The sequence below is a fragment of the Tiliqua scincoides genome, chromosome 4 (genome assembly GCF_035046505.1).
Source record: "Tiliqua scincoides isolate rTilSci1 chromosome 4, rTilSci1.hap2, whole genome shotgun sequence".
NCBI classification, from domain to species: Eukaryota; Metazoa; Chordata; class Lepidosauria; order Squamata; family Scincidae; genus Tiliqua; species Tiliqua scincoides.
In genome coordinates this window covers 46066473-46090971 of record NC_089824.1, presented here as the reverse complement: position 1 = coordinate 46090971, position 24499 = coordinate 46066473, and the positions used below count along the sequence as shown (strand labels likewise).

The 24499-nt window shown below is 44.0% G+C and overlaps 1 protein-coding gene across 1 annotated transcript; it reads left to right on the top strand.

Moving 5' to 3' along the window:
• The first annotated feature begins 273 nt into the window (after nt 1-273).
• Nucleotides 274-19707, top strand: RGS20 (regulator of G protein signaling 20). The gene is made up of 5 exons (XM_066625113.1): nt 274-372; nt 11814-11962; nt 17579-17653; nt 18562-18796; nt 19519-19707. Exons 1-5 carry the CDS (start codon nt 274-276, stop codon nt 19705-19707), a joined length of 747 nt encoding a protein of 248 aa, XP_066481210.1.
• The last annotated feature ends 4792 nt before the right edge of the window (nt 19708-24499 follow it).

Here is a 24499-nt window from a genome sequence, read left to right as displayed (position 1 = left end):
AGCCGCGGAGAGGGCTCGAGCCGGGCAGGGGAAGCGCGGAGCTGTCCGAGGTGCTGGAGCGCGGGCAGGAGGCGCGCTGCCTGCCGGGCTCCCGCGCTTCGCTTCTCCTGCTGCCTCGCCTGCGCCCGGCAAGAGTGGAGCAGCGGCCCGGCAGCGGCCGGAGGGAAGGGAAAGAAGGAAGGGAAGCCCAGTCCAGCCCAGCCCAGCACAGCCCGCGTGCGGCGGCTTGGCCGAACCCTCGCTGCCCAGCCCAGCCCAGCCCAGCGCATGCGCATGGCTGCCGAGCCGCCGTCCCCAGCCGAGGAGCTGGCTGCCAACGGATGCGAGCAATGCAAAGATTCCCACCCGGCGCCCGACCTCGAGGGGGAGAGCGTAAGTAGCGCCTGCCCGGCGTCCCTTCCCGCGGGGCGCCTCCGTGCCCAGACTCAGCCCGCCGGGCGCACGGAAGGGACTCCATTGTTCTCTGTGTGCCAGCACAGCAGTCAAGGCAAAGTGTGTGCGCCTAGTGTTGGCTGGGTGTGTGACCGCGACTGTGTTGGTGTGTGTGCCTGGTTGGTTGGAATGTGCCTGTGTGTGTGTGCGTGTGGTTGTTTAGTTGCTTGGGGTACTATCCGGGGTACTGAAGGGGTTACTACCCCTACCCTTTCCTGGGATGTTCAGCCAGGAAGATCAGAGAGTCGCTCCGCCCCAGATCTACATGTCTCTGGGGTTCTTCAAGGCCAAACAGATTGGGGGGGATGAGAGACTTGAAGGAGCTATTGTAGCGCAGGGCACTTTGCACGTGGATTCCGATGAGATCCATCGCAGGGCATGTCAGGTTTGCCAGATGCCTTGGCGAAGGATGGTCTATCTGTGTGTGGTCTATCTTAGGATCCCAGGCTGGTGGTACAGTTGAGCCAAGACGGGTCTCCTAGATGGGGTCTCCGTTAAGTATCTCCTGCTTGGGGGGGGGGGGTCTGAGCTAAAAAAAAGGGCCCTGGGGCCTCATTGTGCACGAGCTCCTTGCCCCCTCCAGCTCTTCCATCTCTGGTAGCAGGGGCAGAAATGAGAAGCTCAGAAGGTAACCCAGTTTGCTCCGGCAAAGTACAGGTGTGCCAGCCAGCTCCGACTCACCAGGAAGGCAAGGGATGCCCTTGGAGGAAGCCTCCGAGCGTGGCGGCATCCCGGCAATCCCATTGGCAGGTGCTCATTCTCCAAGCCAAGGAAGCCAGCCCAGCAAGCTCGCAAGGCTCGAGGTAGAAGGGGAGATGCTTGCCCACCATCGCGAGCTGAGGTGCGCTAGAAATAGCAATGGGATGTCCCAGTGAGGATGACCCAGTGGGGAAAAAGTTCTGATAATAGCCATAGACTGTATTAGCATATAATTACTCCAGATGTGGAAGGGGTTTTGTTAGAGGAGGAGACAAGGAATATTTCCCCCTCTTCGCCCATGTTCCCTTTGCCCATTTTCCCTCTTCTACAAGTTCTGTCCTCCTGTCACACTTGGTCTCCCCCCCCCCCACTTTTGCCTCACCTGCCAGCCTCATTCTCCTAATGCTATACTTTGTGCCCAAACTGGGGGTGTGTGGGTTTCATCTTGTCATGCTCTGCTTTTCATTGAGCAGGGATGGCATGCTTATAATCTGTTATCTTTTTTCCAAGAAGCTAGGAAAGATCTTAACTACACACACTTTTTGATAACCAAAATCAATTTCTTGGCTTCTCGGTGGACTTGACGTGAGACCACTTAGAAGTGGCCTTTAGGAGAGCACGCACTGAAATCCCTTTATCTGTGCAATGAGTTTAGCTGCCCACAAAGCATTTTGCCAGCTTGCCGAGCAAAAAATGCTGGGCAAGTTCAGCTGTGTGTAATTTGCAGTATTTACAACATTCGTATGCCTTTTTCCCATCAGAATTTTTCTCAATGTGGTTCATAATAATACAACCATTGTTTTAATACTAAAATCAGCAATTATTATTCTTTTAAAATGGCAACAATAGACAGAACAATCATCTAATATGGTTCAGTAAAATCAAACCATCCCGACCTATTATGATTTGTAAAAAATATTAATATAGCATTTTGCAAGGACAACAATAGAAGATCTTAAAGTATACAGTAGCAACAGATACTGGGAGTGATACTATGTTAAGGACACTTACGTTACCCCTGTTGAGAGGGTAAAGAATAACCTTTTAACCCATTTTTGTCCAGCCCTAAGATGTACATATTTGATCCCTGTTGCAGGTATGCATTGTTGAACAGAAATGGCTTATAGTAGTGCCCTCTTATATTTAGTAGGGTAAAAAGAAGTATCCCTCTTTAGCATATTTTTTCGCATCTTTAGATTATGGGTCCTTTTGAGGTGAGAACATTTATTTATTTATTTATTGTGCCACTTGATGAACTTTTTTGTTTAAAAGTCAGATGTAAAAACTCTTAATAAATAATGAATATGGACAGGTGCTTTCTCCATGCTAAATATAAGGGATCCACAACTTTAAACCACACCTCTTATTCAGTTAGTGAGGAGGGAATTCAACAGAGTCACCACCCAAAAAGCCATGCTACTCATCAGGACAATCTAGCCTCCTTAACTGATGGAAAATGGAGCAAGAACTGATGGGAGGATCTTAATTTTGGAGGGAGGGATTTCACATGGAATGAGGTGCTCCCTAAGATATTCAGGACCCATCTCTCTCTCTCTCTCTCTCTCTCTCTCTCTCTCTCTCTCACACACACACACACACACACACACAAACACACACACACACACAATTAGATAATCCAGTTTCTAAAATACCATCACACCCTTGGCATAACCGAAGATACAGAACTCGGGATGTGGTGCAGAAAGACACAGAGCTGATCTTCAATTGCAGGAGTCAAGGCAGGGAGAGGTTTAGTCCCCTCTACACACGCGCACACACACACACACACACACACACATATACCCTGCCAGCAGTCCTTTATTCAGAAAAAGGAAACATTTCCCGTTCACTATTGGGACAAGTCAAGCACTGCCATTCGTGGTCATGTCAGAGTGTGAGAAAATCTCAGGCTGCAACCCTATGCACACATTCCTGGGAGTATGCTCCATTGAACACAATGGGACTTACTTCTGAGTAGAAACCCATAGGATCATTCTGGCAGTCACCCATCTAGCTGACAGGACGTGACCCAGCTCTTCTTACACAGCACCCCACAAGGAAGTGCAAAAATCACGCAATATTCTCCACCCATTATAACAGTAGTGCATTCATTGTAACAATAGGGCTTTATCAAGTTTTGTTAAAGAAAATGTCTCTGCTATACAAAAATATGCAAACGCAACAAGAATTGACTTAATTAAAACCTCTTTAAGAGTTTTTTTTTTTCTAGTTTCAACTAGTGTCTCCTTAAGTCTGGATAGCAGCCCTGAGATGTATCCATAGATAAGAGTAACTATAATGATTATATTGCCCACTCTATAAAGATCTTCGTCTAGTACAGATATACTGAAAGGAACTCCTCAAAAAGAAGGAGGGTTGGGCTGATCAAGAAAAAATTTGGTTTCTCCTTGCTGGTGTAAATATTGAATTAACTGTGAAAGTGGCAACTTTTTTGAAATTAGTTATTAAGAGAAGGATGGTACGTTCCACTGCATCTGCTAATTCAAGGTAGTTGAGGACTTTAATCTTTTTTTTAAGTCATATTTTTGTATTTCTGTGCCAATAAAGGTATTCTGAATTTGAAATCTATGATGATCATTTGCAGCAGCAGTTTTTGTAAAAGCAAAATATGAAGGTTTGTACAGTCTACCAGAGGAATTTTCTTGCTGATTCTGCAGCTTTGGTTTGCTCACATATTATATTCCCCCAAAAAACTACAGGCAGGACCTTGGTATCCAAGGGGAAATCCATTCCCGGAATCCCTGCAGATTCCAAAACTCAAGGATAATGAAATTTGCAGACTCAGCCCACCTTTTCCTCCTGTATGTGACCAGAAGACCCTTCAGGTCATCTGGGAGGCTGTGCAAAGTCTCCCCATACGTTAGAAGGTCTCTGAAAGACCTCTGAAAAGCACTTCTGGTTTTCCAGCCCTCCTCATCCATGTTGGATCAAATCCATGGGTCCAAAACCCACGGATATGGAGGGCCGACCTGTATTTTATTTTGGCAACATTTTCTTGCCAGCTCAGGGCCCAATCCTATCCAATTTTCCAGTGCTGGTGCAGTTGTGCCAGTGGGGTGTGCACTGCATCCTGTGGTGAAGAGGCAGTCACTGGGGCCTCCTTAAGGTATGGGAACATTTGTTCCCTTACCTTGGGGCTGCATTGTGGCTACACTGCAGCTGGAAAGTTGGATAGGATTGGGCCCTCAACTAGGAATATTAGAGTTCAGCATGGACCTAGAACTGTTGACTGTTCTAGAACTGTTGCAAACCAGATGTGACATGGAGTATGTACGGTATTTTTCAAAGTTTTAATAGCCACAAAATGGAAGGGGAGTAAGATGAATTGGGACAGTAGAACTATGATTTGACTTCTTCCCCCATTTCATTTTTCAAAACAAAATTTGAAGATATAAATCTAGAGGTAGTCTGTAGGAGGGGAGTTTGCTCTCTGGGAGAAAAACTACAGATACAGAGTCTCTCCTCCATTTTAAATTTACATGATCTTAAATGGTAACACGCATATAGTCTCAATACTGCTATTGACATTGTAATACTCCATGACATCATGGTATACTACTTAAACAGGAAAATTTATTTACTTAGAGCCCAATCCTATTTAACTCCCCCTGCACCAATTGAGCCATGCCATCAGGGTGCTCACTGCATCCTGTGGTGGGGTGACAGTAACAGAGGCTTCAATTTGCTCCCTTACCTTGGGGTAAGCCTCCACTTCCCCATTGGGTGTTCCCTGATCAGCACAAATTATTTTGCTAGCATAAGTCTGAGAGTAAGGTAGAGAGAAAGGGACAGAATGGGGATAGGATTCCAGCAAAATCACTGCCACTGGAATCCACTCTCTCCCTTCCCCATTCCACCATTTGCCCTCCCCCTTCCCACCCAGAAACTCCCCCATTCCTCCCCTCCTTGCCCCATTCCTCCCACTTCCTGCCCTCTCCATCAGTTTACCTGTTCTTCCATGGGTAGCCAGTAGTGGCAGTGGGCCACTGCCACTGCCACCATTTTCAGTGGTGGCTTCAAAATGGTCACCAGCAGTGCGCACAGCATGCTGCCATATGGGCATTTATGAGAGTGGAACCTCTCTTCTATGGTTGTAACTTAGTTAGGATTAGGTTGTTCATCCTATTTAGCCACCCCATTTTTGCCCCAGCAATAACTAGCATTTTCAAATGTCTCCGCTTTGGGCAGCAAGACTTTTCAAAGGTATTTTATTTGCAACATGACCAACTTGGGGACTCTGATAAATAATTCCTTCTATTAAACAGTACATCTAAAAATGAAGTATAAAATAAAATCTAAACATCTAAAGATGAAGTATAAAATAAAAAAAAACCACCAGGGTTCCCCACAAAAAATCAGTGGACGCAATAGAATGGGTCTTTGCACTTTTTTTGCAGAATTGCCAGTAACTCCAGGTCTGGCTTGATGACATCATAGCAAATCTGCAGATTGACAGAGCTTAAAGCAATCTATTTACTATTATTATTATTATTAATTATTATTATTATTAAGTACTGCATTTTTTCAATTCTACAATAAATTTAAACTTGCATACCTGATTATCTAATCCCCATTTTATCTTCACAACAAGCCCATGAGGTTGGTAAGGCTGAGTGGAAATGTCTTGTTTTGACTTGTGCAGGTTAGATTGGAGACAGGCTACCCATTGGCCAGTGCAGCCAAATATGCACCTGCAAATGTTTGGAGCATAGCAGTATGAAGATCCTAACAGTGGCACCCAAAAGGGAAAGGGCTATGAATCAGTGCTTAATGCACACACCATGGTGAGTCACCCTGATGGCGACTCCAGGGTGAAGACCAGCACTATGTCAGTTGATTTCTAACACTTCCAGCTCTATGATCTGAGTCAGATTTCAGCGTTTCATAGAACACCATGTGAGTCATATAGTACCACATGGTTCAAGTACTCACTCTAAGCTGTCAAGGCCTTTTCAGGGATGTGAATCACTTCACGCTTCAGTCAGTTTGACTTTGTGGAGACTGTTCACAATGAAGCCGGTGGCAAGAGGACACTCACTACCCTACACTCCGATGGGGCTCAGCAGACATCAGCTGCTGTCTCTTCAGCTCCCCTGTTCACACTGTCAGTTGTGAAACTGACAGAAGTATTCATCTATTACTATGCTGCATTTTTTCCTATGATAAATACACACAGCCTGTTGAACTAAAACATTTCAGTCAAATACAATTATTGACAGAGACCAAGATTCTACAACCATTTTTAATGACATTATTTTGAGAGCTTCATTTTCCTTTTCCAGTGCAACCCAGAAAACATTAACATATAGTTAGTCCCAGGGAAACTCCCAGGACTTGCAGGAGCACAGTGTCGCAAAAAAGCAGCCTTAATTTGAGCTGTTTAAATTTGAGCTGTAATAATTGTCCCTGTTTAAACTCTTCATGCTGTTAGAGTCACGCAAAATCTGACAGCAATCAAATACAGGCTTTAGAGTATTTGTGAAAAGGGATCTATACCGCTCTTTGTCACTGTGTGGGTGTGTTCCAGTTCCAAGCAATGTCATGAGACGCTTTGATGTGTGAAGAAGAACAAAGCTCTGCACAGTTACTGTCCTAATGAGGTGGTGAAAGAGAAGACAGACGGAGGAGTAGGCAGCCTTGTTTCGAGTTCTATACATAGTTCTTAAATATTAGGCTTCCATGTTTGTACTGATTAGAAGAGGGCTTTCTCATTGTATTTTTCAATTAGTTGGATGCCCCATTACCTGGACTGGCATCAAAGGGTTGGTATCCTTGAGACCATGTTGCAACCCCAGTGCCCCAGAAGTGCCTGGAGCCCCCAGCAGCTGCTCATCACGGTCACCACTGGCTGGCTGGCTTGCCTGCTCACCTGTGGCAAGGAGCAGCAACCAATGTTATTCTCTTGCTCTTTCCTTCTGAAGTGAGTGCCCTTCCTTTTGCCTGTCCCCAGCCATTTTGTTCACCTGCTGTCTGATTCTCTGTTCAACAGCAGCAATGATGATTGTGAGGAGAAGTTGCTGGTGTGCAAGGGAAGGAAGGCCTACTGCTGGAAGTGCCTTCACGGACATCTTGCCAGAGGGTCCTATCTCAAAGGTGGAACTAGCAGCATCTACTACTTTGCCTGAGGTGCCTAGCTTTCAGAAGGCAGCATTGTAAGCTTTGAGGTACCCCAAACACTGGTGGGAGCAGCTGTGTGAGGGTACCTCAGAGCTGAAGGCTCATTGCCAAATAACTTCATCCCTCTCCAGCCAGTGTCCTAGGACAAGCAGGACACAGTTAAGGAAAGTATCTTGGAAACACACAGGGCCTATTGTTACCGTGTTTCAAACACAGCTTTTTGAAGGATAATTGTTGAACATGTTTCACTGCAGCCAAAAAACAGTGAGATGTTTTAAAGAGAAGAATAAGGGTCTTAAAGAGGGGCCTTCACATAAGATAGCTTCAGTCTGCCACACCCAAGAGCCATACTGAATGGCTCTCAAAGTCCACCCCCTGCCTCAGGAAATAAATGAGCACCGTACATGTAGATTCCAATCCAGCAAAAATATTAAGCACATCCTTCATTTTAATTAACAAGGAGTCTCAAATGTCGGCAATTAAGCTATTCACATTTTTCCGATGTAGCATGTGCCCCTGTGATTTGCTGATTTGGGCTTTAGGGAATAGAAGGATAGTGTGAACTTTGCAAGCGGAATAAACAAGTGCTGCTGAAACGATGTAGCATTCCTAAGTTCTCTGTTTACAGTTTATGAATGTATGAGTTACCAGAGACTCGTCTCCCTTTTTAAAAATTTCTTGATCCAGGAAGAATAGTGTATCTGCACAGAGAATGACATTTTCATGCAAATCCCCTTGTTGGATTTTTATGTACAACAAGTTGCTATGTGTGTGGATCTGCTATCTGAATGCCCAAACACTATGTGCAATTCTTCATGACAGCCTGGAAACCCCATATCTTCACGTGTGCATCAGGACATGGGCTTTACTGGCATGTGTGCATTGTGCAGAGGGATGTACACTTGGCTTCAGGTGGCGAGACACTGCTTGCAGCCCCCATTAGCAGTATATATTGCGCTTAGAGATATGTGTTCCATCTCTTTTGGTATACGTATGGGAATGCATCTGGGACCATTGTGCACCGTTATCCATGGTGCACATCTCCTATTGGCTATGACCATCTCCGAATTGCAGACTAAGCCAAAGTGCACATCTGCCCTTTTTCAGGCTATGCTCAAAGTAAATTATTCAATGAGAAATATGTTATCGACTTACTTCAGCTTGCAGCCTTCCTAATCCCGAATGTTCCATCTGGGTGAAATAAAAAGAAGGCAGAAAATATAAAAGAAAAATAACAGAAGAATAATTCGTTCAAAAGAACTGCTTAGTGGCTTAAACCTCAACCACCACTGGCAGTGAGCCCACGTGCCAACATCTGTCTCTAACAAAAGCTTAAGGTTCCATTGAGCATTTGCAATGTTTACTCTCCACAACAAATGCAACAGACCAGATGGCCTTAACCATCAAGAGGAAAATGCCAGCACTCCCATTGGACTGAGGGGAAGGGCCGTGGTTCAGTGGGACAATACATGCTTGGTATGCAGAAGATTCCAGCCTCTATCCCTGAATGCTTCTGATGGTGTAGGGAAACATTCCTGCCTGAAACCCTGGAGAGCCACTCCCAGTTTGTGCTGAGAATTCTGACTTAGGTACTCAGTATAACTTAGATTTCTGTGATTCAGTATGCTACACTCACAACAGGGGTATCTATATGCCAAAACACTTGCATTTAAACCAGCTCAATTTCTTAGACTTCAGCTCCAGAGTTACTGATGTTGTTCACAGGCATGCTATCATGTCCACTGCCTTGTCCCAGGGGAGCGCTTTACCTCCAGAGGACTCATGAAGCTGATTGACACAGCAGCTGGGACACAGGCTGTGCTGTTCTAGATTGTTTATTGGGCTCAACAGTAGGCAAACAGAAAAGGACTAGGGGTTGGCCCTTAGGTTAACTTCACTCCTTTCTTCAGCCCTGGCCAAAGCCCAAAGCCAAAGCTTTGCTTGCCTGATGTCCTATGCAGAGGCCCTCTGTCTGTCGTACAGCATGTCCTCCTGGGATACCTCAGAGTAGGGTTGCCAAATATAAATGGGGACACAGTGCCTGTACCTTTAACCATTGTATAGAAGCAATTTTGGCAGGTGCACCTCAATATGGAAGGGTTTAGAAAGCTGCCCCTGCCAAAATTCCCTCAGCTATACAATGGTTAAAGGTATAGGCACTCGGTTCCACTTTGTATCCGGTATCCCTACCTCAGACCCCAAGCCATCTGCTGCAAAACCAACTCCACCAGATCCCTCTTAGGGTCATACTCTGGGTCCCTTGGAGACCTTCTTCAGCCTCTCCAGTGGGTTGATGCCTACTCCTAGGGCTTCTGACTGGAGGCCCCCAAAAGGACTGTCTCTGCTTCACTGGCTTCCTACCCACTTCTCATTTTCCCAGACTTCTGAGGCCCCGGTGGCCATGTCCCCCCACCCCCAACCTGGTCCAGTCTTCTTCAGGGGATTTTAGATCTTAGCCAGCCCTTAGCTTCTTTCCAGGCCCAGAAGACATTCTCCCATTCTGTGCCCTTTGCCCTGCCTTCCTTTCCTGTTCAGCGCTCCTCCTCTTCACCTTTGACTCTTTCCTCCTTGTTACCTGCTCTCCCTTCACTGTCTGCCCTCTCTTTGCATCTCTCCTCATTCTTTTGCTGCTGGGAAAGCCCTTTATAGTGCCACTGTTCTGTGCTGTTCTGTCCTGTCCATCTGTTAGCCTGTGAAATTAACTGATTGATGTGTGTTCTAGTTTGCCATATTAAAGTTCAAACTTAAGCAGAGAATGAATCTCATGGACCACATGTCCAAGCTGGGAAAGTTGGACATTTGAATTTCTTCTTTGCATGCAGTTGTTATAAGCTCAGAGCCTGTGTCTTAAAACATTAAATAATAACATTCATTACAAGGAAGTTATGTGGATATGGTGTATCTAAGACAAAAAGATCTCTGTAACAAGAACAAACCACGTCTTTCCTCCCCCGTCCTTAAACCTCTGCTCCCTGCATATTCATTCAAGATCAATTCTGCCTAATTTTAGGAACCAAAAGTAAGATGAAATGAAGTACCATACAACAATACGTCATCTGCTTTATTATAGCTCTCGCTCACTGTGTGAACCAAAGTACTATTGAAAATAAAGCCCAGGCCCAATCATCTTGTCAGGCCTATACATACACAGTCCTTTTCAGCTCCAGCAGGTGCTTCATGTGCACCAGGCCCAGAGTTCTCCCTAAACAAAGGGGCTGCCAGGCAGCACCAACACAAAGGAGAAAGCCAGGAGGGAAATTTTGGCTTTCACTCGTTCCCACATTGATTTCTTTTCTTTCATATTATTTCAGGTTATTTTAGAAACCGGCATTCTCTGTTAATTGCATTTTTTAAAAAGTGGAAGGGGTTAGGGATCTCTACAGTTCCCAACACCCTCTCCCAATTACAGGGAATAATCGTTATAGCTCTCGCTACCATATGTCAGGCTGATGTCGGCAACCCTCTTTCCAATGGTTTAACAGATACTATCAAGCGTAGCAGGCTACACTGAGAGCATATTGCATCTTTGCTTCATCAGCTGCACTAGCGGCAGATCTATTTCAAGGTGCCATTCAAAGCACTTGTTTTGACCTTTCTAGCCCTCAATAGATTGGGGCAAGAGCATTTGGACTGAAGGACTGTGTCCTCTTGCATGACACTGTCCATCCCAGTCAACTGGGTGGACCTTGTTCCATTTCCTGCTATTGGCAGAGATGCCTGAGAGGGCCTTCTCCACAGGGGCATTCAGTCTGGGGAACTCCTTGCCCCTAGATGCATAGCTGCTGTTGGGTTAATCGTTCAGGCATTTTGTTTGTGTGTGTGTGTTTTTACTTCCAAGTGGCTGCTTATTTGCTGCTCTTTTCTGTCCCCTTGAGTATATTTTTATCATATTGTTCTACAGTGCTGCTAATCATCTTGACCATAGCTCTAGTAAAGGGGGAAAAGTGGGCTATAAATAAATAATAAGGGAAATGATTTCTTCAGTAGCAGACCGATGCCTCTAGAAAAGACTCCAGAGAAATCCGTGTTCATGATAGTTTATAGGAAAAGGAATAAACCCATAGTGGCATCTGTCTGTAGCAAAATATCTTCTGGCAAGCAGCAAGTGGTCTTTCTCTGGCCTTGTCTCCCTTGCCCAGCTCAATTTCTGGGGTCAAGGAAAAGTTCACATATCCTTCTGATACTAATGTTACTATCCTTCTGATGGAGAATACCTGGCAAGTCTTGCCCAACTTCCTGCCTTTTCAAAATCTTTGCAACAAACTTGTACGTGTATGAACAGGATTGTAAAATAGGGTGCAAACTAGTATAATAAAATAGTCAAAGAGGTATTAAAGGCATTGCCATCTCAGACGCCTCATCCAGTTAGGAACCTGCATTAAATGAGAAGCTTTGACTGCTCAAGAGGCCGCGCCTCCCTTTAACAACCAGAAGAAAAGCCACTCTGTGCAGATCTTGTGGATGAAGCACAGTTTCTTACTGAAACCCAGGGTCGAATTTATCCCAACCAAGTTTAATATGCTTCCAAATTTTCCCTCTTGCAGCCCATGGGATCGGAGCGGATGGAGACGCGCAAGCGGCAGACATCTGCAGCCCCAGAGACCTCAGGCGCCATACAGACACAGCCTGGGGTAGGGAATCGAGGCTCCAATGCCTGCTGCTTCTGTTGGTGCTGTTGTTGCAGCTGCTCTTGGTAGGCCTTTTTCAACAGTATTCAAATGTCAGGGGAAAGGGGTGGGGAGAGGACAGCTAGTCATCATGGGAATAGAAACACTTGCCCCTTGGGTAATCAGATGACAGTTGCAATGAGGAGAGGAACCTATGAAGCAAGTTTCTTAGCTTTCTTGTGTCCTGACTCCCAAGGTGACAAAGGACAACACAGTATTGCTGAAAAAACAATTAAATTCACTGAAATATAGAACAATTCAGATCCCAGTCCCAGCTGCAGCTTGTGGCACCTCCAGTTAAAGAGATCAGGGTTGGCACCACCTCAAGTTGCTCTCAAGGCCTTGGAGCAAGGCCAGCCCAGGTTCTCCATGGCACCTGAAGCCAGCTACTTGTTGGTATGCACACCTTCCCTTTCCTTCCTGCCACTACTGCTGCCTCCTCTACAGCAGCTTATTGGTTTTTGCTAAAGCTTTTCTTGAATTTATTTTTTAAAAAAGCTCAATGAGGAAAGCAGAAAAGGGGCTGGGCGACCTCTTGCGTTTTGTCTTGTGAGGTACGGGGGGGGGGGAACAGGCGCTGCTTGGCATGCTTTAATGATGTCCTGTATGCTCAATTCTAAAGCCCCATCCACCATATCTCTGACCAATTTTGCAAGCTTGCTTTTAGGAGCCTTGCCCTTACTGCTCCTGGCTCCCTGCCCAGGTTGGGGGGGGGGGTTAGACCCTGCCTTGTTCCCTCTGCCAATGACCCGCTGGCCCCAGTACCTTCGTCCATTGTGGCTGGAAGAAATGCAGGAGGAACTGTGCTGGGTAGGAACTCTTCCACAGTGCTGTACCTGTTGCCACAAGAGGCATGGTCATGACAAGGTCCAGGGCTCACCGCCACTCCAGACCCTTAGGAGGCTCTAAGCAGCAGCAGCTTAGGAAATGGGGAAACACTTGTCCGCACTCTCTTGGTAAGGCCTTGCTCTGCGGAGAACTGCGGCTGCTAGTTTGCGCAACTGTGCTGAAGCATCTGCTGGGTCCTACAGGTCTCCCGCTTTGGTTGGGAAGCTATTGAGTCCCGTAGGTCTGAACCGAGGCCTGTAGGCCCTAAACCCTCCGTGCCAGGCCTGTTCCTGGCTAAGGAGGGAGAGGAGCAGTTGAGGCAAGAGGGAAGGTGAAAATGGTGAAGAATTTTGGAGACCACTGAGCTGGACAGAGCTCAGCTTCCACACGACCTGCTCTGCACAAGGCAGAGCCAAAACCAGGGACTGGGAAGCCCTCCCCCTGGGAAGAGACCAAATCCAGTTTGGCCCTGCCTCTTGCAGTGGGAGGGACTACCCATCAATGATGAATGCCTCCCTCCCTCTTACAGAGAAGAGCTGATGCCCTAAAACATCTTCTAGGACAGGGTGTCAAACCTGTTTCATACAGTGGGCTGAACAGAATGGTACCTGCTGTCATTAAGCAGGTGATTGCCACAAATAAGCACTTTTTCCTCACTGAGGAGCTCATTAGTTGCAAATGACAAAAGGAAATATGTGGCTGAACCTTGATCATATTTTCAAGATACGGAAGAGCCCAATTATTGTGTGGGCTGCCGTTTTAGCAGCACCACTTCTGCTCAGCAGTGCTCTGCAAACTAACACCTTGGCAAAAGCAGTGAGTCTGAAAGGGCAGCTTGCATGATTATTGGGCTCTCCAAGTACATCTACAACTGCTCCATTTCTCACTCCTCTTAGCCTGCCTCCTCCCCCATACCATTCCTCACCTTCTGAGGCCTCTTTCCATCCGAGGAAGCGCTTGGGGGAGAATGGCAGCCTGGATTATCTTCTAGAATAGGGGTGTCAAGGCCCATGGGCTAGATGTGCCCATATAAGCTCTTCATCAGGCCCATGTGATAGTTGGGCACTCCCAGCACCACTGTCAACTGATCTCAGTTGCTGAGCTGCAAAATGATGTCTTGGCAGAAGCTGTGTTTTTGCAAGGGCAGCACTGGGAGAACCCACTTATCATGCAGGTCATCCTTTCAGCAGTGGCACATTAGCATTGCTGAAAAGGTGGCCAAATGTGGTAATTGGGCTCTCTCAGCACCATCCTTTCAGCAGTGCCACTTCTGCCACTGCATCACTTCGCAACTTAGCAGCTGAGAGTGGTGCTTGGAGAGTCCAACTATCAAATGGGCCTGATAAAGAGCTTCCATGGGCTGCATCTGGCCCAGGGACCTTGACACCCTTGTTCTAGGACAGGGATGTCCAAATGTTTTGGCAGGAGGGCCACATCATCTCTCTGACACTGTGTAGGGGGCCAGGGGAAAAAAAGAATCAATTTATATTTCAAATTTGACTATATTTACATAAATGAATATATCAAAGATGGAACTAATATGAAAGAATGAATTCTACTGAGCTTATTTATAATACAAATATTTCTAGGCAGAGACACATCTTAGCAAGGCAGGGACACATGAGGAAAAATATTTCTAGGCAGAAACTCAGCCCAGGAAGGTAGAAACACATGAGAAAAGGTTTTCCACCAACCCCAACCCCCCAGCACTTTACAATAATGCACAGAACCAAGTATCTCAGAACCAACAGAGTTCCACCATTTGTGGATTGCAGGAGGCACACACTTACCCAAATACAGCAGGACGCAGAAGTTAACCCAGAATAAGAATCTCACAAGCCACAGAGAAAAAGTGGGGGGACGGGATGTTTCTAACTTGCAGGAGCCCCCCACCCACCCACCCACTCACAAGGAGTAAGTTAGCAAGGAATAAGGATCTCACAAGCTTCTCCCTCCCACTCACCCACCAAAGCAAGCCAAGCCAGCATGTCATAAACAGACCCCTGCTGCTCCCTCCCGCTCAGCAGCCCCCACAGCACCAAAGCTAACAAACCCTCAACTTCTCCCCTCAGGTCCCGCCCACTCCCCTCCCCACACAGAGCAAACCAAGCAGCACATTCAAGCAGCGGTGATTACTCACCCCCACCCGACCTGCTGCCTCAGCTGTGGCCTCCCCAACCAGGTGAGTGTGCAGGATGGGTGGGGCTTCTGCAGAACTCCCCCGCAAGAGCAGGAGAGTCTGCAGGCCAGCAATCCCCTCACTGCCACCAGCAGTCATGTCGGGCCAGCGAGGTCTCCAGCAGGTCTCCAGTGGGCCCACTGGAGATGGGGGGCTCCCTGGGGGCCCGGATTGCCCCCCCCAAGTGCTGCAGTGGCCCATGGGCCAGGAGATGAACCGGTCTGCCTTTTTCCCACATGCACTTCCTCACCCTGCACTCCCAATATCTGGGAATGAGGTGGGTGACACAAAAACATTGCCTTCTTCCACATCAATCTGCCCATCTTTTACGGCAATCAAGTACCTGGTCCCAAGCCAAGCACCAGCACTTTGTTCAGAATAACTAGAAAGCTTCTGGGGAAGGGGATAGCCATGTGAACAACCATAATAAACAGCCATAAATAATGATTAGGCTGTGTGCATCAAATTAATGCCCCAGAAATGTCTCAGAGTACAGGCTTAACAGGGAGCATATTTACTGCCTCCCAAACTCACAAGAATGCAGGGCACATTAGCAATACTCTTTATGCAATAATTATCTACTTTGCTTTGAAACCATCTTCAAAAGAGAAGATTCTGAACAACAGAAACTTCTTTGGCAGGGAAAATTTTAGACATACACAGTGACATATTTGGGACTTTCACAGAGAGGATTCAGCAGAGATCATAAAGCATGCCTGCCACATCACTGCAACCCACACAGTATTGTTATCTTCCCAACACCATTGCAATGAGTTGGAGCAGTAAAGTGGTCCCCGATACTTGGGAGTAGTCAGATTTGTAAATTATTGTTATGGTCATAGACTAGAGCCTCATGTCATACCTACACTAAGCAGTTTCTGAAAGCCAGGTGTACATCTAATACCTATGAAGTCTGGACAGTGCACAAAGCCCACCTACTCCTATCTGTTCAGCATAAGGCATTGCTCACGCTCAAAAAAATACTTGGATTTTCCAGCCGAATAGGAAATTATTGCCATCCCTTGGCTGCAAAGATGCACATGCAGAAGTTTACAGTGGTACCGGGCAATCTTTAAGTACTCAGGCCAGATGAGATTGCTTGTGGAATACTCTGGGATGAAATCCGCTGGCTCTTGCTGCAAGGGAAGAGTAGTTCCCTTCAAGAACTCACTGCTAGACAGACTTTACTAGTGCGAGAATTTTTGTGAATTGATACAAGTAATCTTTCTGATGTATTGAAGTATTGTTAACAAGCCATTTAAAATCCCGGCTGGTTGCTCGTGCACTTGTGAGACAAAAGAGAATGGAAAACATACAATGAATTCTTTCATAAGAGATACATCATTTTCCCTGAGATCAAATATGAAAGTTGCAGCAAATTATCCAATTTTCTCTAATGTTTCGTTTTTGGATTCATAAGTATCATGGGAGAAAACAAACAATTGCTCAGCTGATGATTAAAATTACTCAATATTCACACAGCTTAAGAACTACCACTTGCATTTAAAAATAGCTCGAGAACTAGGTTTCAAAGAACAGCCTCTTCCTACTTTTAAATCATTATTTCCTTGGAAATAGCTGTTTTCTAGCAGTGAGAAATGTGAAGCAAACTGCATTCAGGTTGATCTATTTATAAGCCTGATCTATAGAAAACATTTCCTCAAATGATTTACAAAGGAAAAAAAAATTGTGAATAGAAGCTACAATAACGTTCCAAGCTATAAACTCTTTAGCATTCAAACACTTTGAAAAATTTATTCTTTCATTAAACGAAGGAGAAAAAAAACAGTCACCAGCTGGCCTTTTGTTGATGGAAGCTATGAGTTATATCCCCCCATTCGTTCATTCAGCATTTTAGAATTAATGATACTTTTAGTTGCACGATTATGTTAAAATGGTCTCCCCTTCATAACTTTCCCTATCAAGGGCAGAACTATCATTTTGTGAGGCATATACAACACTGCCTCTTGTGCTATTTTGCATGGAATCATCCAGTCTGGATCAGTCAAAATGGCGGTACACATAGTCTTTCTGACCCATTTCATGAGATTGCTGTTCATACTAATTTCAAGATTCCACCCACTTCCTATACCAAGCTTACAGATTCACTCTTCTGGGTGATGGGCTATATGTGGGGTTGTTGATCAGGATCCCAGGGGACTGTAGTCAAAACTTTCACAGAGGTCTGGACTATGGCATCAGAGTACAAGTTTGTTCTGAGGTGCAGTAAATTCTTTGTAGACTTATCTACTATGTTTCAGTGGTAGTGGTTCTTGGTTCTGTTTAATTGTACAGATTTTCAGAGAAGTAACAGCTTGTGCCAAAACCCCTCCCCTCATTTGCCTCCCCTTTTCAGATAAGGTGGACAAAACTGCTTAGTTCTACAAAGAACAAGAGCCAGATATGTTTGCTGGAGACTGAAAAAGTTAGATTAATTTTCTGTTGTTCTGATCTCTTCTTCTGACCAGAAGAAATGCCATGGAGAAGTTACAGTGCTGGTCTTCTACAGGAAAAAGCTGAGCTGAAATCTGCATTCAGACATGAATTCTCCAGAATCTGGAGGAGCAAAATTAAAAATACAAATCAATTCCCCCCTTCTTTCAGTTTGATTAAATTATGTTTTGTTACCTTGCAGTCTTACTGTTAGGAATCAAGACAGAGCAAGAGCACATGAACTCAGATCAGAAATTATTCCTTACTGTGAAGAAAGGTAAGATCAATACCGAACCAATATAGAATATTGACCAATATTAATTTCATTTTTTAGTTGCTTCACATTTAGTATCTGCACATCTAGGCTCCCACCACTGAATACACATGTAACACACATACCTGCTTGCACAGAACCCATACACAAGCTTCCATATATTTGTGGAAATATGAAAGTTAATACTTGCTTTCCCCCCCCCCTCTCCTCAAAGACATTTCTCCAGAAAAGTTTGAGACATCAGTCTCCATTGTCATGTTTTGTTACTGAGCAGAACTCATAAGGTAATGTGGTTATTTGCCATGATAGCTATGTGGATCTCTCAATATTTAGAGACTGTATGCTACTGAATACCAGTTGATGGGGAGTAACAAGTTGTCTTCAAGCCCTGCTTGTGGGTTTACTGGAGGCATTTGCTTAGACACTATGGGAAAGCAGGATGCTGGGCTACATCAGTCTGGGCGAGACTCAGCAGGGCTTCCCAGTATGGAAAATAGGCCTAATAACATCAGCTGAATGTATGCAGCAGATGCATATATCTGAGGCAGCTTCTGTTCTAGAGAAACACAGTAGGATGTGGTACTGATTGGTGCAATAATTAAAATAACACTGTTGCAGGCATTACAGATTAATGCAGGTGGACATTTAACCAATGGGAACTGTCCATAGGACACATTTAGCCATGTAGCAAGCCAACTGCAACTTGTGCCAAGTGCTTAAACTTTACCACTCCTCCCACGAATTTCTGATCAGGCACACATGGCAAAGTTCTCTAGTGACAAAGTGGCACAATAGGTTACGTGAGATCCTTGCCACCAGATGCATATAAGTACCTTATGACAAATTACTTGTAGGGAGGGGTTCACCCAAACCTTCTCTCCAAATGCAACTATTTTTCTTTTCTATCCAAGCTCAACCCCTACTCTTGAAGAAGTCAATGCCTGGGGCCAATCATTTGATAAATTGATGAGAACACCAGCAGGCAGGAATGCTTTCCGGGAGTTTCTTCGAACAGAATTCAGTGAAGAAAACATGCTTTTCTGGATGGCATGTGAAGACCTAAAGCGAGAAACCAACAAAAATCTCATTCAAGAGAAAGCAAGGCGAATATATGAAGATTACGTTTCCATTCTCTCCCCAAGAGAGGTTTGTGTAGACTACTGTCTAGTATCCTAAATTCTGAAGTTACTGAACCAAGGAACCTGAAAAAGAAGACAAAGCTAATACCTAGCATGACTGGTGACATATATCTCAATTATGATATTATGACTGTTATATCTAAGTTACACATTCAGTGTGAAGAGCACACTAAAATAAAGTTCATTTTTTAAAAAATCCATCTGGGGAAAGTAGATGAAGAGCTCCTTGAAAAACCCTTCCCCCAAAGTAGCAACACTCTGAAACAGATCCCTAAAAGGTGCAAGATGCTGCTTCTGCTCAATGGGAAAATTGGGAACTGCATATATCGAAGCACTTTCCTCATGAGTGGGCTTCTCTAGAACCCAGTCAGGAGGCTCTTTCTTCTTCCCAATAGACACTGTCCTGTCATAGTAGGTCATAAGTTTTGTAGGTTCGCTTTTAAAACAATCATGCCTGCAAACAACATAATTAAATGTAAGTGGAACCCATCATTAGATCAAAAGGACTGTTGTGATAGAGAAATGCATCACGGGGGTGTTGACATGTCAGTGGTAAATACTCTGTAAATGAATAAGAACATCCTTAATTGATCCAGCAATGTAAGACACACAACCTATATAGGTTCACCATTTCCATGACAATCACATTAACCTCTTCCAACATTTGCTGTAGCTAGATAAGATAGTTCTTGTGCACTGTTAACAAAAGTCTTCTTTTTTCCCCCCCAGGTCAGTCTGGACTCCAGAGTAAGGGACCTTATCAACAGGAATATGCTGGAACCATCAAAACATAGTTTTGATGATGCACAACTTCAGATCTACACTTTAATGCACAGAGACTCTTACCCTCGGTTTATGAACTCTGATATTTATAGGGACTTAGTGGAGTCTTTTTCTCAGAAATCAGCTGAAGCATAAAAGTGAATATATTCTATTTTACACACACACAAATATGAAACCCTTGGCTACTATCCACCAACATGGAATTTAGAGTTGATGAGTTTATTACCTGAAAGTAACTCAAAACATATTGCAAATTTCAATACAGTTAAATAGAAGCGTTTCTAAAAGCATCTAAAATGGAAGCACTTCTAAAACCACAAGCTATTTGCAGCTTACGATTGCTTTATCATGAGACTTGGTGAAAAGGAATATGGACAAATGAGGTCAACCAAAAAAGGCGGAGCTTATTTTAAAATACAAAGAAATTCATACTTGGAAAAGCTTTAAAACTTTAAATTAAGACCAGAAAAACTGGGGTATTTACTGCCCCATACCCCAAGCTTCAATATTGTCTGCCTACTGTGGTGTTATACTAGTCAAACCTTCTAGGATCAGGTTTATATGGGTATGTAGCTTCATCTTCAATATGCAGTCTGAATCAGGAATAACTACTCCAAAACGCAAGTTGTCAAAGTACTTGGGCTAGCACCAAAACCACCATGTGACAAGTACTGAATGTTCAATTCAATATTGAAGTTGTGTTTCTTAAAACAGGAACATGTCCTTTCTCCCTTCCCTGTACTAAGGAGCTCCTGGAACTCAGGCTTTTCATTAAAATCAGCAGGAGTTGTGCCATTGACCAACAGGGGCTGAGTCACACCTTCCTTGTATACAAGCAGCATGTCAGAAGTCAAGGCAAAGACAAGTCAAGAAGCTTTATACATCAATAATAGACAAAGGGCACTGGTTGGAATCCTATTGCCTATAAAGTGTTATTTTATTATTACCTGATCTGTGGAATGAATTTTAAAAGTTACATTGTTAATGTTTTTAGAAAAATTAAAGAACTTATTTAGAAGAGCGAAAGATCTGAACATTTATTGCCTTCAATGAAGTACATCACACACACTCCCTGGATGTTTTCCACAACCAAGCTTATATGTATGGCTCTTGATTTGGTGCTTCAAGCAAGCAACGTTCTGGGCATTAAGAAGGAATGCTCAGCAGTTGAAAGATTCATTTGAACAGTTTCATTTTAATCAGTTAACAGATTAACCTATTTACAAGTCATACTCTCTCAACAAAAGCTGTTTTGAGGATATTAAAAGGTTTAATCTCCTGCCTGAACATGAAAATGGTTTGGAATTCAGTCTTCTAAACATAGCGTGATTAGAACAAAGCACCTGCTCAGAGACATCCTCCCTCCCCAAGAAAGATGTGTACTGCTGGATATACCCCAAGATTTTCAATTCCAGGTCTGCTACCTGGAATTGCAAATATTTCACATGTTTTCCTTTGTTATTCCTTACTCTCAATTTGGTGGTTGTTCACTGAATTTCTGAGAGACGGAGCAACAGAAATCCATTAACTTAGAGAACAACCATTTGGAGATTAAGTACCCGTATTTTTCGCTCCATAAGACGCACTTTTTCCCCCCAAAAAAGTGGGGGGAGGGGAAAGTGTGTACGTCTTATGGAGCGAATATTGCAAAAAAGAGTGCACGTTGTGTTATGCTTCATGCCAGTTTATGCTCACATTCACCCTAAGAAGGGGGAGGATCTTCATGCCAGTTTATGATCACATTCACCCTAAGGAGGGGGGGATCTTCATGCCAGTTTACGCTCACATTCACCCTAAGGAGGGGGAGGATCTTCATGCCAGTTTATGCTCACATTCACCCTAAGAAGGGGGGGGGATCTTCATGCCAGGATGGATGGATGAAAATGGAATGAGAATATGGGTTGAAAAGGTGTGGTCCAAACGTCCTGGAGGACTTCTGAAAAAATGGGTGAAAACATCATGGGACTCAGTAAAGGAGGAGATCCTTGTACAGTCATTCAAAAAATGTGGCATTAGCAATGTCTTAGATGGAAGTGAAGACGGTATCTTATATGAAGACAGCGAAGAAAGTGATGTCAGTGATTGTGAGCAAATGAGCTTCATAAATTCTGACTCTAGCAATGATGAGTTCTTGGGGTTTCCAGAAAAATAGAGTACTCAAACCTTTAAGTCTCTCCATTTGTTAATGGCAGTGATAATGGTTCTTAATGCCACTGTTGACTGCTGTTCACTTTACATGGTTCAAATGTTATTCTGTTATAGTTTATTAAATATTTTATTACACTATTTGGTTCAGAATATTTTTTTCCTGTTTTCCTCCTCTAAAAAATAGGTGTGTCTTATGGTCAGGTGTGTCTTATGGAGCGAAAAATACGGTACTTCTAAGTGACACTGGAACAACAAAAATATATTCAGCATAGTTTTATTCTTACAGTAACACCTTTACAGGACATTTATATGAAGTCAACTTAGTTATAAGCAGATTAAGGTCCCAATTCTATCAAGATGTCGGAACTAGCTATTCCAGCACTGCAAAGCACATTATGGTAGCATGAAAGCCAGGTTGCTGTAGCACTACCAGGCTGCTACTGCAAATGAAGGGGCCTGCAATAACACCTGCAATAACACCTTATTGCACCTGCAGTAACAGCTTTGCTGGCACCAGTGAATTGTTGTGGGGTGGGACAGGGCAAGGAGGGGGGAACCAGGGGTGTGTGGGAAGGAGGGGATGGATCTGATGGGAGTGACTTGTGCTGCCGCCACCATCTCCACAATATGCAGTACAGCCTTTGTTAGCATAGTTGCATGCTGTAATGTAGCTTGAGATAGGATTGGATAGTAAGAAAATGAAGTAGTAAACAAGATCACTCTATCCAATTCTAATAATGTTGCATTTTTTTCCTCTATTCTATGGGACACAGATCTTACATTCACTAGACATTTAATTTGAGCACAGAAAATGAGAGTGGCGCCCTGCATATCTCCAAATGACTTCCCAACTGATTTTTCTAACTGCAAAATTGGACCTAGAAACTCCAATCACACCATTTGTCTCTAAAATGAATGCATCTATCATAATAGTATCCAATCTGTTTCTTTTCCTAAATTTTATCCAAATAAAAATCCAAATAAAGCCACAACAAAGACTCACCTGAAAGTAATGGGAGTTAAGACAGTCACAATGAACTAGTTCCATTTATTTCAACGGTGTTTGGTCACTACTTCCCTGAATACAACCAATAAAAATTATATCCTATCTTTTTTCATCTATTGGTATTTATTAATCTCTCACGCTCTGAAAATCATCATCAGTGAACACATCATCAGTGAACACCCTTAGGGATAGTTTTTCATTCATTTTTTAACTTCTGGTTTAAAACCAACACACCCAACTGAACAGCAGTTAAATTCTAAGAGGAGAGATCCCAGGGTTCAAGATGCACCTAGAATCCCTGCTGCCGCTAATTTCAGGTTCATGGAGACAGCGCGAGGTTACTAGGCTATGAGGAAATCTCATTTTTAAACACCATATGTGGTGTATAAGCCCACATATTCCAGATGCAAGTCCTAACTTGGACTGAGACCTTCTTCCAAAGAATTTACATTGGTTCAATTTGTTCAAGCAAAAGCAAAGAAATAATGTTTGACAGAACTTAGCAATCTTGACAGAGTGCGCTTGGGAACATTTTTTTGCATGATCTTTCCACTATGGACATTATCTTACAAGGCATTGGTTCCTGAACTTTTTCTACTGGTGGCTCCCTTGACCAACTGGGCCACTGACCATGGCTCTCCATTAGGGCTAAAATCCTATACACTGTATAGGGTGATGGGTTTTTTGTGAGGATTCTGTGGCTCCCTGGTGGGTTTCTGTGGCTCCCCAGATAGCCAGGGCTCACAGTTTGGGAACCACTGCCTTAAGGTAAAAAGGAAAAGAATACCAAAACTCTTCTCTAAAATAAAGTCAAAGTTTGTAGGTACATATTGCTTTGGTTTCTTATTCTGAACAATATTGTCACTAGGGTACAAAAAAAAAAAAGAGAACATTAACAAAGACTTCTCCCCATGGGAGAGAAAATACACACTAATTTACTTAATTATTCAATGTGGCATGTTGGAGGCACGCTTTCCTTTTCCCCCCATGTTAATTGCATTTAAAAAAATAATGAGTTCCGTCATCACAGAGTATCAAGGGAGACAACGTGGAACAAAGTTTACATTGTCATCTGTGATCGCAAGTTCCATCATCATCTTATTCCACAAATTATGACAAATATATCCACTTGAATCAAACAATGAACTATTGCAGACTGGTAGATTGCTCTATGTTTCCAGCTTGAGACAAGTCAACTTTCCTTCCCCCAGAATCTTACTATTGTATTACGCAGTGTTGGTGCCAAGTTCCTAGTGACCCCAAGACAAAGCTCTCCATTGAATCTCCAGTGCTTGCCAGAAGCAGGCAATGGTTCTTTTCACTCTACTCACTGGCAAACAGAGGGAATTTGTGGCAGCTGATAGGTACTGGAAATTGATCCAGTTGGGAGGGCCCGTGACCAGCACCTAACCTCAATTACTCTTGGTCAGGCAAAAAAGATGGAATAAAGGAGATTCCAAAGTTACTCCAAGATGGAAGGTGTAAAGGTAGGTGGGGAAACTCTGGTAAATTTAGTGATTTTTGGATATTGAGGCAGTGGGTAGCATTACAAATGGGTTAGAAAAAGCTGAGAAATCATGTATTAGAGCAGTGTTTCCCTAACTGTGGGTCGCAACCTGATTATTGGTGGGTCTTGAAAAAGAAACGACAAGCTGATCACTGATGAGGAAAATATATTGAGCCCCACAGGAAGTGAAACTGAACCGCATGTACACATTTATGCATGGTAGGTGAAAGTGAAACAGCCCACAGTGCAGGGCACGCAGAGAGGAG

Bases quoted from the DNA above. Each gene is read 5' to 3' on its own strand.
- RGS20 (XM_066625113.1), top strand. From the start codon at position 274: ATGGCTGCCGAGCCGCCGTCCCCAGCCGAGGAGCTGGCTGCCAACGGA. The intron at 11,963-17,578 runs GTAGGCCTTTTT...GTTACCTTGCAG, and splicing joins TGTTGTTGCAGCTGCTCTTG to TCTTACTGTTAGGAATCAAG. The intron at 18,797-19,518 runs GTTTGTGTAGAC...TTTCCCCCCCAG, and splicing joins CCATTCTCTCCCCAAGAGAG to GTCAGTCTGGACTCCAGAGT.